The 15,030-nt window shown below is 36.8% G+C and overlaps 1 protein-coding gene across 4 annotated transcripts in view; it reads right to left on the bottom strand.

The window, feature by feature from the left end:
* Positions 1-15,030, bottom strand: part of LOC119692965 — a 60,842-nt gene that overhangs the window by 40,283 nt on the left and 5,529 nt on the right. The window contains exons 1-2 of one of the 4 annotated variants that reach the window (XM_038114693.2): positions 11,592-11,737; positions 1,073-1,172 (exon numbers count right to left, since the gene is read on the bottom strand). The exons of 1 other annotated variant lie outside the window; for it this stretch is intronic. In XM_038114693.2, coding sequence (XP_037970621.2) covers positions 1,073-1,172; positions 11,592-11,624 — 133 coding nt within the window. In that variant the 5' untranslated portion in view covers positions 11,625-11,737. Of the gene's footprint in view, positions 1-1,072; positions 1,173-5,878; positions 6,063-11,591; positions 11,738-15,030 lie in introns of those variants that run through there. 2 more of the 4 variants (XM_038114695.2, XM_038114694.2) reach the window with 2 other exon arrangements.

Raw genomic sequence — 15,030 nt, 5'->3', positions numbered from 1 at the left:
GCGAAAATAATACACATCGGTACCGTTATTCACTGTCACTCAACTCACAGACCTCCTTAAACGCTGTTTTGGGGAGCTATCACTATAAGCGCTATTATTATATAGCCCTAACTGGGGCATAACATAAGTTTCCAGACGCATCATGAATAAAATATATCGAATTCAATGCACTTTTTTTCATGAAAGGATATTGTCGTTCACTGTTTTAATAATGGATCTGTTTCAATCGGTTCAGAGTTAAAGAGCTAACTCTATCATTTTTTTTATTTAGATTGATGATAGATTTCCTAGATAGGTATATACCATATATCTACATAGTAACAGACACAATAAGCCAAAATCATAGCCATGATTACCTAAATGGTAGTTTTGTATTATAATAGCAATTGTTATACATAAACATCCGTGTCTTAATTTTAATAGCCACACATAAGCATCTTTTCAAAAAATATTTTAAACATGTTAAAATAAATCGTGTCTGGTATTTAAATGACAATCGTTTATCCTTCGACGTATTTTTCTATAATATTATAGTCTGCTTTGGTAGTTTCTGAACGCGGAACTTAGGTAAACGGACGGCAACCATACTTTTAATGTTTTACGATAATTAAAGATTTATTTTATTTATTTTAGCGTGTTGCATTTTTTATGATTTGGAACGATTGAGTCTGCACAGCCTAATTTTGATAATGGCTAACATTTTAATTTGATTTAGGTATCACACCTGCATGGTATCTACTAAAATTCAGCCCAGGATCCATACAAAAATGAAGTACCAGGGTCTCAATTCCTGAACTAGTTGAATTTCCAGCACGATGTGGGATGGTGGGTACCAGGGTTGCAGAGAGGTGGTGGTTAAATTCCTGAATTTATCGAATTGCCAGCGCTATTGGTGGGTACCGGAGGCTACCAAGGTTGGAGAGAGCTAGTGGATTTATGTAGGTAGCTACTCACCTACGGTGCACACGTGTGCGGTGTGCGGACTGACCCCAGCGGAGTGGGAGAGCCAGCGCGATGTTGGATGGTGGGTACCAGGCTACCAGGGTTGCAGAGAGCTGGTGGATGTACTCACCTACGGTGCACACATGGAAGTGCGGGCTGACGCCGGCGGAGTGGAAGGCCTCGAGCGAGGGGCGCCGGCTGCGCTGCAGGGACGGCAACCCATCACTTACCTGCAACAAGGAATAACAGCTTTATTATTATATTATTACAGGATTGAAAAAATTGGATACAAATCATTGAGTTATACACTCACGAGCAGAGAGAAGTACTTATGTTCCTTGCCCACCGGCAATGCAAAAGTACCATCTGCCAATGCGGTTCCATATGTCACTTGAACGTTTTAATTGCTCGTGAGTGTAATAATGTACGATAACTCAATGATTACACTCAAAATTATATATTCTTAAGGTGTACCTACATAACGCAGAAAAGATGATCTATAATAAACACATAAGGAAGTATAAAAAAATATGGCAAGATTTAATTAGACAAAAGGCTAAGCACATAATTTACGCAGTGTAATAATTTGTGTTCAGTCGTAAGTATTTATTGTTTTCTAGAGTTGTTTTATATAGGAATGTTTTGTAGTCTTTGTATAAATTAGTGAGCAGTTATTATTAAAAACTATAATTGTATATTATAATTATTTCAATTTTAAAGATTGTGGCTTTTAAATAAAAGAAACCAATGCATTTGGTATATAAATAGACCTCGGTGACGGGAACTACACCGACAAGAGTAGAATATGCTAATAATATCAACCCGAATACAATAAAGTAATTATTGTTATGTAATAATAATTATCGTTATCATTATCAATAGCTGATCGTGCAACGACATAAAGAACCAGCTGGCACAGTCGTGCAGTGTCGTGCAGGCGGGTGCGGGCAGCTGTCACGCACGGTGACCCGCCAACCGGTACCTTTATTATGTAACCAGCAAACAAACACATACTTCGCTATTGTGAGCTGTCGCACCGATGCTTAACACTTCGACCGGTTACTTCTATTACAGTAAGTAGCTGAAACCTGAAGCTATTACATATCTAACACGAGTCTCACGATAATGCTACGTCGAAGTGGTTAATGCTCACGAATGCTCTTTTATAGATAGTAACTGTAACACACATTAGGGGAAAACCATGAAAACTATTAACAGAGAACTACCTCGTGTACCTACTTAATGACAGTTTCAAAGCAACTCATACGTTTGAAAGGAATGTTGTTTTAATGTTGTTTTCATGATCTGGACAACGAAACCTTTAAGCTTTATGTTTTAAAAGACTAGATATATTAGCTACTATACAAGTATACAGGGTTAAGATCCTTTCAGGAGGTGATAGAGAAAGGCATTTCCAGTCGATTGAACCCTATAATGCATTATCTGAAACTTAACCCTGTATAACACAGAACCTACCTAACGTTACACCAATACAACCTTGACAGGAAAAACGATATGAGTATGTGGAAAAAGCAACGTTGGCAAGTTTCTCACGGGGTGCAATGCAACCGCAATTCATGAGCAATTACATTTTCCATTGAAAATCTGCGTATAAAACATGTGTAGATTTTTTGTACACATATTTAAGTACCTTGCGTCTGTCATTAACATTATTGGGAACCTATGCCGCTTGGATAAAAAGATGAAACGTAAGCTATCTGTTCCAGGGAACATAGGGACTATAAATACGATACGAGTATGTAATCGATAGATACGAGTATGTAACCCACGTCAGATGCAGAAGTCGTTATACCATTATTAAAATTGTATATTAAACTATCAATGTCTGTAGCACGATGGCAACTCACGGGAATACTACAGCGAGTCTCTGTGTCTCGGAAAGAGGATTTAATTAAAATGTTCCAGACAATATTCCCCCTTCACCTCCACTGCACCGGCTTTTAGTTCAGTTCACCCACTACTATGTCGCTGCTACGACACATCGCTGGGTTTCCATACTAAATATGATTTGTAAATCAAGTCAAATATAAGGTTTTCGTATTGATTTTAAGACATTATTTACATTGGCATGTTAACCTAGCGGACTGCTAGGTGCTCGCTCGCTAGCTAATATTCTGCGGCGGTGGAGTGGAGTTGCAGCAGTAGCGTAGCACTGGGTGAGTAAAATTGAGGTAATCTAGCCTGTCAATGACCTACAAAGATTGAAAAAGCAGTATGCTGTATGCTTCATCTAGACCTAGTCTTATGTTATTCGTGTTTCAATATTCAAACTTTCAACAGTAAATAATAGACACTGTCACTGTACTATAAAGTTACAACTTTAATGTAATGTTCCATTTGAAAGACTTTATTTTCACCCTGAGGATCTTGTTCTATTGTTACTCTTTTACTACAGAAAATTGGATTACAAAGTCTTATGTCACATAAATGTTTTATACGAAGGGAACGAGCGAAAACGTTTAGAAACAATTGCTTTGACCCTTTCAGGGCGACGGCCTGACCTATATTTTTACAGTAAAGGAATAAATGGAGCTAGCCAGACTGGACGCTGCCCTGTGGAACACCGATATCGGGCACTGCTTTTGATTAATTGAATTGAAATGGTAAGAGTTCATATTTTATCATGTATTGGTTTTTATGTTTATTCCTGAACGTTTTTTTGCCGTTTTACAAGTGAGAAATCGAAATGTGAAACAAAATAGGTTGGTGTAGTCACAAAGTTCGTATAATAAACGTTTGGATTACTTCGATGGCGTACATCCAATCTGTTCAATAGTTCCAAATTAAAAGTATAGTTAGTTAATGCTTTTTGTAAAACATAAACAACTGACTGAAGCATATGTTGGTAACTAAATAGGGAGTTATTTGTGGTTGAGTAAACAAAGGTATGTATAAGTATCCCGAGTATAAAAATATAATTAATCTACATAGAACATGGAAGTAATTATTTACATACACTAGGACATTATTGCAGTGGCAATAAAACTATTGCGTAAATGTTAAAGATTTTCCTCTTGCAGGTACACATGTATGCATAAATAGTTATAGTATATTAAATATACGTAGTACCCAGTGATTAGGTATCACAATAACACAATCTCCACAATCATTAATGTAAGTGAAATATCACTAGCAACAATGTAGTGAATGTATTTAGCGCCTACCTAGATATAATATATCTATTCAATGTATATTTAATAGATAAAACCATATTCTTGAATACATAGTGTGTATGTGAGACGTAAGTACATGTATAGAGCTAAAATAAGTTGAGCGTTCGCGATCGTACTAGACGAGCTAGCCGCTATAAACGGTATATACCAATATACATGAGATGGGAGAAAATAAACTGTAAATGTACGGATATTCTAAAATTAGGGAGGCAGCCTCCGATCGATGCCAACCTCTGTCTGTGAAGCTCCAGGGCGGTATTCTAGAAACGGGTTCCGCTCATCTCGCATAATCTTTATTGACCAAAACTCATTTCGCATAACTCGTATGGTCTAAACTTTTTTGGCCGAACCATCACTTTGCCAAGACTTATGTGGCATAAGGCTCGTTTCGTCTAAAACTCTTTAGGCACAATCTTTAAACACCTAAGTTTCGTTTGGTCAGATTTATGTTCGTCTATACCTATGTATAATCTTGTTTCTCGTAATGTTATCTTAATAAATAATGTATTAAGTACGTAGTAAATGTACAAATTGTGGTATTTTTCTCCTACATCCCGAAAATCACGATATTGTATGTTAAAAAATCGAAAGTTAACGACCAATATAATTATTACAAACCCCATGAGATCGAAACCTAAAAATAGGTGCGACGACGAGCAAAGCGAGGAGGAGCGTGTTAGGTGCACATGATCATCAAAACCAAAGCGGAGCGCAGCGAAGCGGAGCGGAGCGTTTTCCAAACAGCGGAAACAATACAAGGCACCAGTTTGCGCTATGTAGGGAGACGCTCCGTCAAAGTTAAAGCCAAACGAATATTATTACTTTGTATAAACCTAATAAACCTATGCCATAGCATTATTAGGCTATTCAAGATTTGGCCATACCATTATTAGGCAAAACAATGTTAGGCGAAATAACTTTTTACTAAACGAGATTTATGCCATACAATTTTCGGCGTAACGAGACTTTGACCAAACGTTACTATGCAATACGAGATTAGGCAAATAAATCTTATGCCAAAAAAGGTAGAACCCTAGAAACAATTAGGGACAGACTGGACCAGTGCTCATTACAGAGTAGATAATAATATTAAGTATTTATCTATCAGCTCACAGGAATGCCAAATTTCAGTCTCAACAAGTATATAGGAAATATGAATAATTTATTTTAAAAACACAATATTCACAATAATATAATTAAGTATAGAGTTTAATAAAATGACTGCTTACTCTTGAGATTGGTTCTAGAATACGACCCTTATTCCACAACCTTTTTATCTTCTAGGAAATACACACCGTGAACCCCTACGCTATCGTATTAAAGGGTGGTTTTGCACAGCACGAGGCGTACGGCTGGGGCGAGGGCAGTCTAGACGAAGTTAGATACGCGGAATTAATTTTATAATAGCCACAGCATCTCCGACCCATGCCGCATGTCTTACCAACTCAAATCAAAAAAGTCAGTTTCACAATTTATTTACGGATCACGAAAACGAGCCAGTCATCAAGTTTTGAAGTTTACAACTTTGCAAAGTTATAAAACCTTGTAGGCAAATGTTTGTGCTACATTTCTCGCGTTCATTCAACTGCTTCGACACGAGAAGCCAACATTAAACACACAGTAAAGATAAGAAAGTAGGATGCTACCCTTAAACTGCAAATAACCTCAACAGTCATTGACTATTTAACCGTGAGGTCACGTCCGTCAGTGCGTCTAGGTAGTCACTACCACTGTAGTCTCACCATGAATGCGTCGGTCGCTGAGGTTGTCGTCCTCGTCCCACCACGGCTGGTCCTGCACCCTGCGCAGCGGCAGGCGCTGGAAGCTGCTGGCGCACTGGTACTCCATCCCACACTGTACTCACACACACCTCACCCGCGCTACGGACTCACAACTATAACGTAGAAAGTGAATTCTCTCAAAGGAAATACCCTACGGTATTGACTTGATAAGCGTAGTTGTGAGACTGAGCGTTTGTGATTATTGCGGAGTCGCCGAGATAAAGCTGATGGATGCGAAACATTAATAATAACATTCAGGGCATTGTCGCGTATGTACATTGTACACACGGCACCTCCAAATGGTTGGCAGGGCACACAAACGTAGTGTATGTGTGCACACTAACGTGGTCTATGTGTGCAATAAAGCAGAAATCGGTAAATACACCAGTAACAAACCACACACACACACACAACAGCACAAACGAGTTTGCGCGTAGGCAAACGCCCTTACACCAGCTGTGACATAAAAATATCAACCGGTCGAGTAAGTCAAATAGTTATAAAATTGACTTGAAGCAAAATTTCACACCTTGTAGCTATACTCTTCGTAGCTCATTGGTAGTATGTTAGACTTATGAAACATAGGTCGTGAGTTCGAGTCCACAGATGGGTATTTTTATTTTACTTTATTTAAATTTAGCGTTAATTTAAACGCTGTTGAGTATAAAATAAATTTATTTGAAATTGACAAATGACTACAAGCTGCATAGCTGTCGACTATTTCTCTTCGCTAAAAATATATGATTCGTTCTTCATTTGAGAAGTAAAACCATTCTACCCTCATACAATATGAATAAACGAAATTAGTTTTTAGTTTTAGTGACAATTCACCTCTGCGTCTGCATAGTGATTCACTTTGTGATTTGTCAATTTATAATTAATTTATCTTCGCAGTCACTATGGAAAGTCATTTGACCATGTTCAAAAAGGCGGAGATAATTGTATTATATGAACAAAATATTACAATTAGTGAAATCGCAAGACGTTTAACGGTAAGTAACATAGAATTGTAAATATTTTATTTGACTGTTAGAATATTTGTATTTGTATAAGCTAAGTATTTGTTTTTTTTGTTTGCAGAGGAGAACTGTTCAATTATGGGTTCACCGATACGCAGATTCGGGACAGTAGTCGTCTATACGGATGCATCACCACGCCATCGAGAGATCGTAGCTGCACATAGCGCTGATCCGTTCTGCAGCACCCGTTCTACGGCCACAACACATAATCTATCCCTACAAACCGTACGGGTTCACTTGCGTGCTGCAGGGTTGCGGTGTCGGAGGCCGACGAAGAAAATTGCTCTAACCGATCAGCATCGTCGAAACAGAGTGCGTTTTGCGACTGACTATTTTAAACTTTGATTGGTGCAACAATGTGGTGATATTTAGTGATGAAAAGTCCTTTAAGTCAGACAAGGATGGATGGTAAGATATTATGGCGAAAAAGTGGTGAAAATTATAGTTATTGGGGTTAGCTCAGTAATTTTTATTTTTCCATTTGTATAAGATTTTAGTTATTTTGTTAAATACTTATTATTATTTACAATTATGGGTAAGCCAATGTATTAATGATGTTATTGTTACTGAGGTTGGAATAAGTTATCTTATTTCTAGCTAATTAACATGTTGATTCATATAACTAATGACTTGCCTATTTACTTTAGTAAAACAGCCAGTCCATCCTTTTCTGATGTTTATTATGATTTAAAACTGCTAATTGAAAATTTTCCTTATTAATATAAACTACAACTATGTTTTAAAACGAAAAACAACAAAAACGTAACATCCTTAATGTTTATGTTACGGCAAGAATAAATTTTGTAATTTTAACACTTAATAACTTGTTTCATTTACTTTCTGTGTTGCTCTTATTCGTATATACTACAATACTATTACTAGCCATATTAAAAAATAAACTAAATCTATAAAAAAAAACAAAAAAGGAATTTTGCAAGTTCACAGGGATTTGAACCACCATACCGATTATTGTAAGTCTTGTATCATACCAACTGAGCCATTCAATCTATTACAATTCATTGCAAAATTTTGCTTCATATCATAAAAACAATGAATCATTGTCACTGGCACAACTACATGCTTACAATATCCGTGTGTGGGTTGCCCAGAACTAAATAATTACGTCGACGTCGCTGACACACACATACACTACCTACGTTAGTGTGCCCTGCCAACCATTTAACGTTGCCGTGTGTACACATGTGAGTGAGTGGCGACAAGACCTACATAATTAGTCTACTTCGTCACGGCCTGACAGTAAGTAGACTCACCTGTAATTTTATTTTTTAAGAATAAAATTAAAGAATAAAATTCAGTAGGTATCTATCCTTACTTTGGAGAAGCTATAATTATATGTAATAGTTTTCCCACAGAAATAATTATAAGAAAAGCTATAAAATAATTAAATTACAGAAATTGTAGGTCGTTAATATCAATCAAGTGACATCTATATTAAACTGAGTAGGTAATACGATTTTTCTATACCTAAACTACTATTTATTTATTTATAAACGCTTTATTGTACACAAACAAACAATATACAAAACAGATTACAAATTTAAAACATATAGGACGTATACAAAGGCGGGCTTCGACTGGGTGAAAGAGAAATTGAAAATTAAATCTTTTAACTAATTGAATTTGAAGTAGGTACAATACAATTAACTAAAATATGTAATAACCTAACCTAACTATTATTAAAGCAAACATGAAACAAAACTACAAATATATTCATAAACTATATAATAATTTAAGATAAAAATATATACCTACTAATAATATATGTATTATTTATTACTTGTCAGTGACACAAATAAAGTAAGTATAGTGAAAAGCTTGCTAGCGAGTCATCTCTGACTATCCCTTCGGGAATAACGGTCGTGAGCATATAATGTCTTTAACTATGGATACATTTTAGCCCATGGTTTTACACACCTACACTACGATACAAATTATACAAACGTCCATTTCATAAAAAAAACCGACGACTGCAATGTCAGATTGCATTACTTTAAATAAAGAAATGTATATCTATAAGCTTTTAAACTCAATGTCGGGTTATCAAACAATAGTACTTATTTGTGTTTAGTTTTGCAAATATTCGAGTGAGACAGTGACTCCGCAGTAGACAATATCCAGGAGGCTCCGTGTACACACACTATGCACACAACACCTTTGCTCTCTACCACTACTTTTAAATTGCCTGTCTGTTTGTCTGTGTTTCCGTCCAGCGCTGAATAAGGTTGTGTAGGAAGAATTTTGTATCTCAATCGCGATCGTGGTCCGATGACAGGTGTTGAGTGTAACATTTTCAGGAAATATGTAGGTGTTTCGCGTGAGGATTTCATGAAAGTTTGGGTGTTTTTTGCCCGATGCTTCCGCTGTGTAGACATAGCCATACAGTTTCTAAAAAAATCAGCAGTGAGCCGACTCAAGAGGATTTGTTTTTATACAGGTGATTGGTAATTAGTGGCGGACCCGTTATGGAGAGATAGAAGAGGCCATTTCTAGTCGATTTCAGTACGGGATGTACTATCCGAAAGTGAGCCATTTCTGACATATTAATGTTTTTAGGATTTTATTTAAAATCTTCTTTTTCTCTTTTCTCTTATAAGTAGATTTTTGGTTTTTTTCGGAAAACTTTTTCTTCTAAATCAGTTGAAGTCACTCACACGACTCTGAATTCATTCGTGTGTCCGCGCGGGCCGGCGGCGCGCGTTGCGTGGTGCTGGCAACTAACAATAACCTGCCAAACTTAACTTTTTCCTTCCATATTACGTTCTAACATACTTATCAACACAATGTTTGATGACTGAACGTCTCGCCTCCCTGTAAACGAGCCCTTAGAGGTTGAATGTAGGGCGCTTCTCTGACGTCGAGGTATTTTTTTGTAATATTCGGCTCACTGACCGCAGTCACGTAGGCATGTCCACGTCCAGTTATTAAGCTGCCGGTCGCCTGTAATTGATATGCACATTCGTGGCTAAACACACAACTAATAAACTAATACCAACATCGTACATTTTTGATCCCGTAAGAAGTAGGAGTTCTATGGTCATAGCTCAAGAAAATATCTGAGATATGCAACCCATAACGAATTTATACCTACACATTTGCATCTGATGAGCAATGGATGATAAATGGTTTAAAATCACTAGCTTGAAAACGCCGTGTGATTCGGAAGGTGATCTTTAGAAAGAGTTGTTGAACCGTTCGGTCTGAATATGGAACATGTTACACCGCACAATATAAGTTAAAATGCGATAGTTATGTTATGTACAAATGTCTGTCAGATAAAGGGAAAACGAACATTATTTACTGTCAATCATACTTTGAATCATGCTACTCGTATTATACAAAGTATTTCCGAGGGATGGCTCGGTCTCGCACCCTGTGATGTGGGGCCATGTGCCTAAGAACTGTATTATAGTTTTAAAATAAGAACTTTCTAGAATTTTAATACTCGTCGGTATCGGATCAGATGTATTCCAATTTTAAAATTGTTTATTCATACGATATTATTGGTTCTATTAGACGTCTCTTCATAATTTTAGTTCCTAGTGTACTTTAAGTAGGTATAGGTACATCAACAGTGTGCTTTAACACCTGTTATATTAAATTGACAAAGTTATGCTAATCAGATCGCAGTATCCATGTATACTTGTAAATAGTTTAGATACTATAAATAAAGATGTAAGTATGGGATACTGCTGTGATTATGTTAACAGCATAAATAAATGTAGAAAACTGTAAGTATCAAAAATACCATGTAGGCAAAGAGGTTAGGTATAAATATTTACAACTAGTTAGTGCAGTATTCATTTAACGCAGCATTAGAATATTAAACTTTATTTTAGTATTTTTAATATTGTGGAAGTGTCCTATTTGACCTACAAGACCTACATAGATAAACTCAGAGTTGTTGGTTTTTCACTTATCTAGCATTATTGTCGTTAAATCACACACGATCGGCCAATCATAATGTTTTATCGAGCCATTCAATTACATATTGAGTGATACCGCTTATTTGTGATACAATGTTTGAGAATCTAATAGTTATAGGTACCTCAAGGCATGTAGTAATATTGGGAGAGGGCAATATCCAATTATTTAGTAGAAAAGTGTCTGTCTTTAATTAAAAAAAAAGTTTTAAAAGAAATCATGAGTAGGTATTTATATATGCCAAAATAAGAGCTTATAAATTAGGTGTTTTGTTTAGGCAGCTACCACTAAGTATATTTTTCTTAAATTAGAATGCTAAGAACGTTCGAGACCTGTTTCTGATAACAGGATATGGTACCTACCTACCCATATGCTACACGTATAATTGTATTATTATTGTTAATTGTACATATAAATACATAAACAAAGTTCAAACTTAATATAAAACGAACCGGTTCATTGAGATTATGTCCTTTATCACAAACAATATTGTTGTTTACCGTGTTACGAATAAATACCTACTAGGCATACCTACTACGGATTGGAAAACCTATCGATTTATATTTGAACAACATAGAATAAGTAAATATAATGTCATATAGGAACCCGTAAAATCTTCCTAGGTAGGTACTATGCTAATAAAAGAGCAAATATCTTAAAATCATAGCGAAAAAACGAAAAAACACGGCAAAAAAAAAACACTTAGTACTCACGCCTAAAACATCAGCTCTGAATAAGCTGAACATGCTCGCTTGCCGTCCTGCACACAGAGTCACAGAGCCACCTTTCTCAGATGAAAATCAATTTCCAATCACCACGGACCACCGCGACAGGAGATGAGACGTGAGCGCTCGGACGTATTTCGAAATACTGACCAAGTCTGAGCTGAGCATCACTCGATTACGCAACACTTTCAGCAAAGCCTTGCACAAATAAAGCTAATCGTCACTTAACGTGTGATAAAAAACACACCACAGTCTTCACGGCCCCTCAACACATCCTACGGCTTCCGTATCAAATACATGTAAGTACCGAAATGCATCCGAATTTGACCTACCTATACTGTGATAAGAATGAAACAGCCTTGAATCAAGGGCGAATCAAAATTCTGTTCCTGAAATTTGGAACAGCCGGAAAATTCGGCTTCTAGGCTTTCAGTTTTTACTGGCTGGGTACTGAAATAACCCAGATAACTCTTTGTTTAGTAAGATAAAAGTACGCTACCTACGTAAATTGTGTAAATAATATTCTAAATCCATATAATAATAATGGAATGGTACCATATTTGCAGAACTTATCAAGGTTCTACATTTGTAGGTAGATAGGTAGATGAAAATGTTTTGCGTCAATCAAGACTTTTATGGCATGATCACATGGTGCGTTCGGAGCAAATCGTACTGTTTACAATGTTGTCAAATATCAATATGTTTATTTACTATCATATTAAATTATGTCTGCAAAGGGAACGACTCTGAAGGCCAAATTAAAAATGGGGTGCTGTCAAGTCCGTAGAGATAGATATAAAATTAAACTGGAAATGTATATCAACTCAACATTCGGAAGAGCGTAGAAGTATGTTATCTTCGTTATTCAATGGATTAGTTAGACGAATTAAGGCTAAACCAAAGTTTTATTGGTAAGTAAACCGATATCTGGGTACTATAAAAAAAATTAGGTCCTGTCTCATTATTACTGATTAAAGCATGTCTTGAATTGAGATTTCGAGGTTATCTATGCTTGCATCTGCTCAATCATACAGCAAAGCAAGCATCCAATGCTGTACAATACTGGATATCAAATGACTCTCACTCAGTTACTGCAAAAACTTAATTATTTGCGGATGCACCAATATCGCAAGAAATTCAAAATCTTGTTAGATTTATAGTGGAAAACATGGCTCAGGAAAATAGGAAGTTCCCGAATGCAGCTCCACCCAATCCTGATCGCACCTGTAAGACCTGGTGAATATACTTTTGCTAACAATAGTTTGCTATGAATAATAATATTTAAATTTCAAGCCCTCATAGACCAAAATGTCCCGGAAACATACATAGACCTAATAAAAATAATCTACGAAAACAGTACAGCCAATATTAAATTGCAATCAGCAGGACCCTTTTCAATATAGAGAAAGGCGTAAAACAGGGCGACCCGCTATCTCCAAAACTATTTACTTGCACTCTCGAAGAAGTTTTCAGAAAGCTTGCGGTCCCATGGGAAGACAAAGGTATTGACGTCGGCGGCAGAAGATTAAACAACCTTCGCTTCGCCGACGACATTGTACTCTTTGCCCCGTCGGCATCAACACTCGAACACATGCTGCAAGATCTCAGCACGGCAAGCCTTCAAGTCGGATTGTCGATGAACCGGTCCAAAACCAAGATCATGTCCAATAGTGCGAAACGCAGGGTCACGGTTGACGGTCAGGATATACAATATGTCAACGAGTACATTTACTTAGGCCAGCTAGTCTCATTCGAAAACAGGCAAGATAAAGAAATCGATAGACGTATCGAAAACGCCTGGAAGAGCTACTGGTCTATGAAGCAGCTGATGAAGGGCAACCTTCTTCTGTCACTCAAGCGCAAACTCGTTGACATGTGTATCTTGCCCGTCCTAACCTACGGCGCACAGACATGGTCACTGACCGAAAATCAAAAGACCAGACTGAAGGTTTGCCAAAGAGCGATGGAGCGTAGTATTCTCGGTGTAAAATTGACGGACCGTGTCAGGAACACCATACTGCGCTCCCAAACTAGCATAGTCGATGTTGGTGTCGAGACCGCAAAGCTCAAGTGGAACTGGGCCGGCCACGTCTGCCACATGCACCCGGACCGGTGGGCCAAGATAGCGACCGAGTGGGTGCCGGGCGACGGGCGCCGGCGGAGAGGCAGGCCGAAACGGAGATGGCGGGACGACCTGGACAAATTCGATAACAACTGGGCTGAGGGTGCACAGGATCGAAAGGTGTGGAAGATGAAAGGGGAGGATTGCCCAGCAGTGGGAAAATAAGTAGGCTATGCAAAAAAAAATTAAAAAAAATATGATTGAATTAGACAAATATACATAAAGTATGGTCCTTACGGCTAAAGAAAACCAAAATTAATTATGAATTAATTATTAATACCAACTCCAATTATATAAGTAAGTAACGAAGAAATAACAGGTTTTGTAAATGAATGTAGTAACATCAGCATAACATTTAAACAAACTTGGAGCACCTATTGGATTAGATGTTGAATGCACCAGAAGGACATCCTGTATGCAGATGGGTGGTATGGTAGGTACAGCTAACATAAATGCGCACTATGACTATATGGCCTTCTAATCGGTTTAAAAAAAACGGATGACGTTCGAAATGTTGCTGTATAGGTTCATGTGTTTTATTTTGGAATAATGTATGTATACGCTTTCATTACTCGGTTAAGGTTTGAGTAGTGAATTGATTTTGACGATTCATTCTGTAGGTATAGAGTACAACCCCCTTATTCATAAAAAAAGTTATAGGATGCTTTATCTATTGAATTGATTGTTCTGTCACTCTCTGACAGAGAACAATTTGTTCTTTGACAGAGAGGGACAAAACAGTTTAATACTCGTAGCTACAGAATAAGGGGTAAGTAGATATACGTTGTTTGGGAAAATGAGAAAATAGGAAATGAAAGTTTGAACTACTTACCTATATTTATTTATACAATTTTTTAAACTTATTTATAAGTTACACTTATTACTAAATGCAAATAAATAGGTGTAGCCTCACACTCGAAGGAAATATGTAAACATCGTAAATAGAATAATAGGCCATAATTAAAGGCTTCACAACGTTTACGTAAAGTGCAAATAATTCCATTAAAATGCATATTTTATGCTTTTAGTCTTGAACTACTTACCTAGGTAGGTACTTCAATAACGGTAAATTGAATAAGTACAGGTTATAATAATATGTGCATAATTATATTTTCCATCAGTTAATATTCTGTCAGTATTAAAACATCGTTCATGTAAACAACATCTACTTTGCTTAATTTATTTATTAAATCATCTTGGTACCTACACGGTTTAGTTGAGTATCTTCAGAACTAGAATATAATACCTACACTACATACCTACCTACTGTATTTCAAAGGACAGACAAAGTTTATATTGCGTTGA

Source organism: Plutella xylostella, chromosome 8 (genome assembly GCF_932276165.1).
Source record: "Plutella xylostella chromosome 8, ilPluXylo3.1, whole genome shotgun sequence".
Lineage (NCBI taxonomy): Eukaryota > Metazoa > Arthropoda > Insecta > Lepidoptera > Plutellidae > Plutella > Plutella xylostella.
Note: the sequence above shows the minus strand (reverse complement) of the source record. Positions and strands in the feature narration are given on the sequence as shown.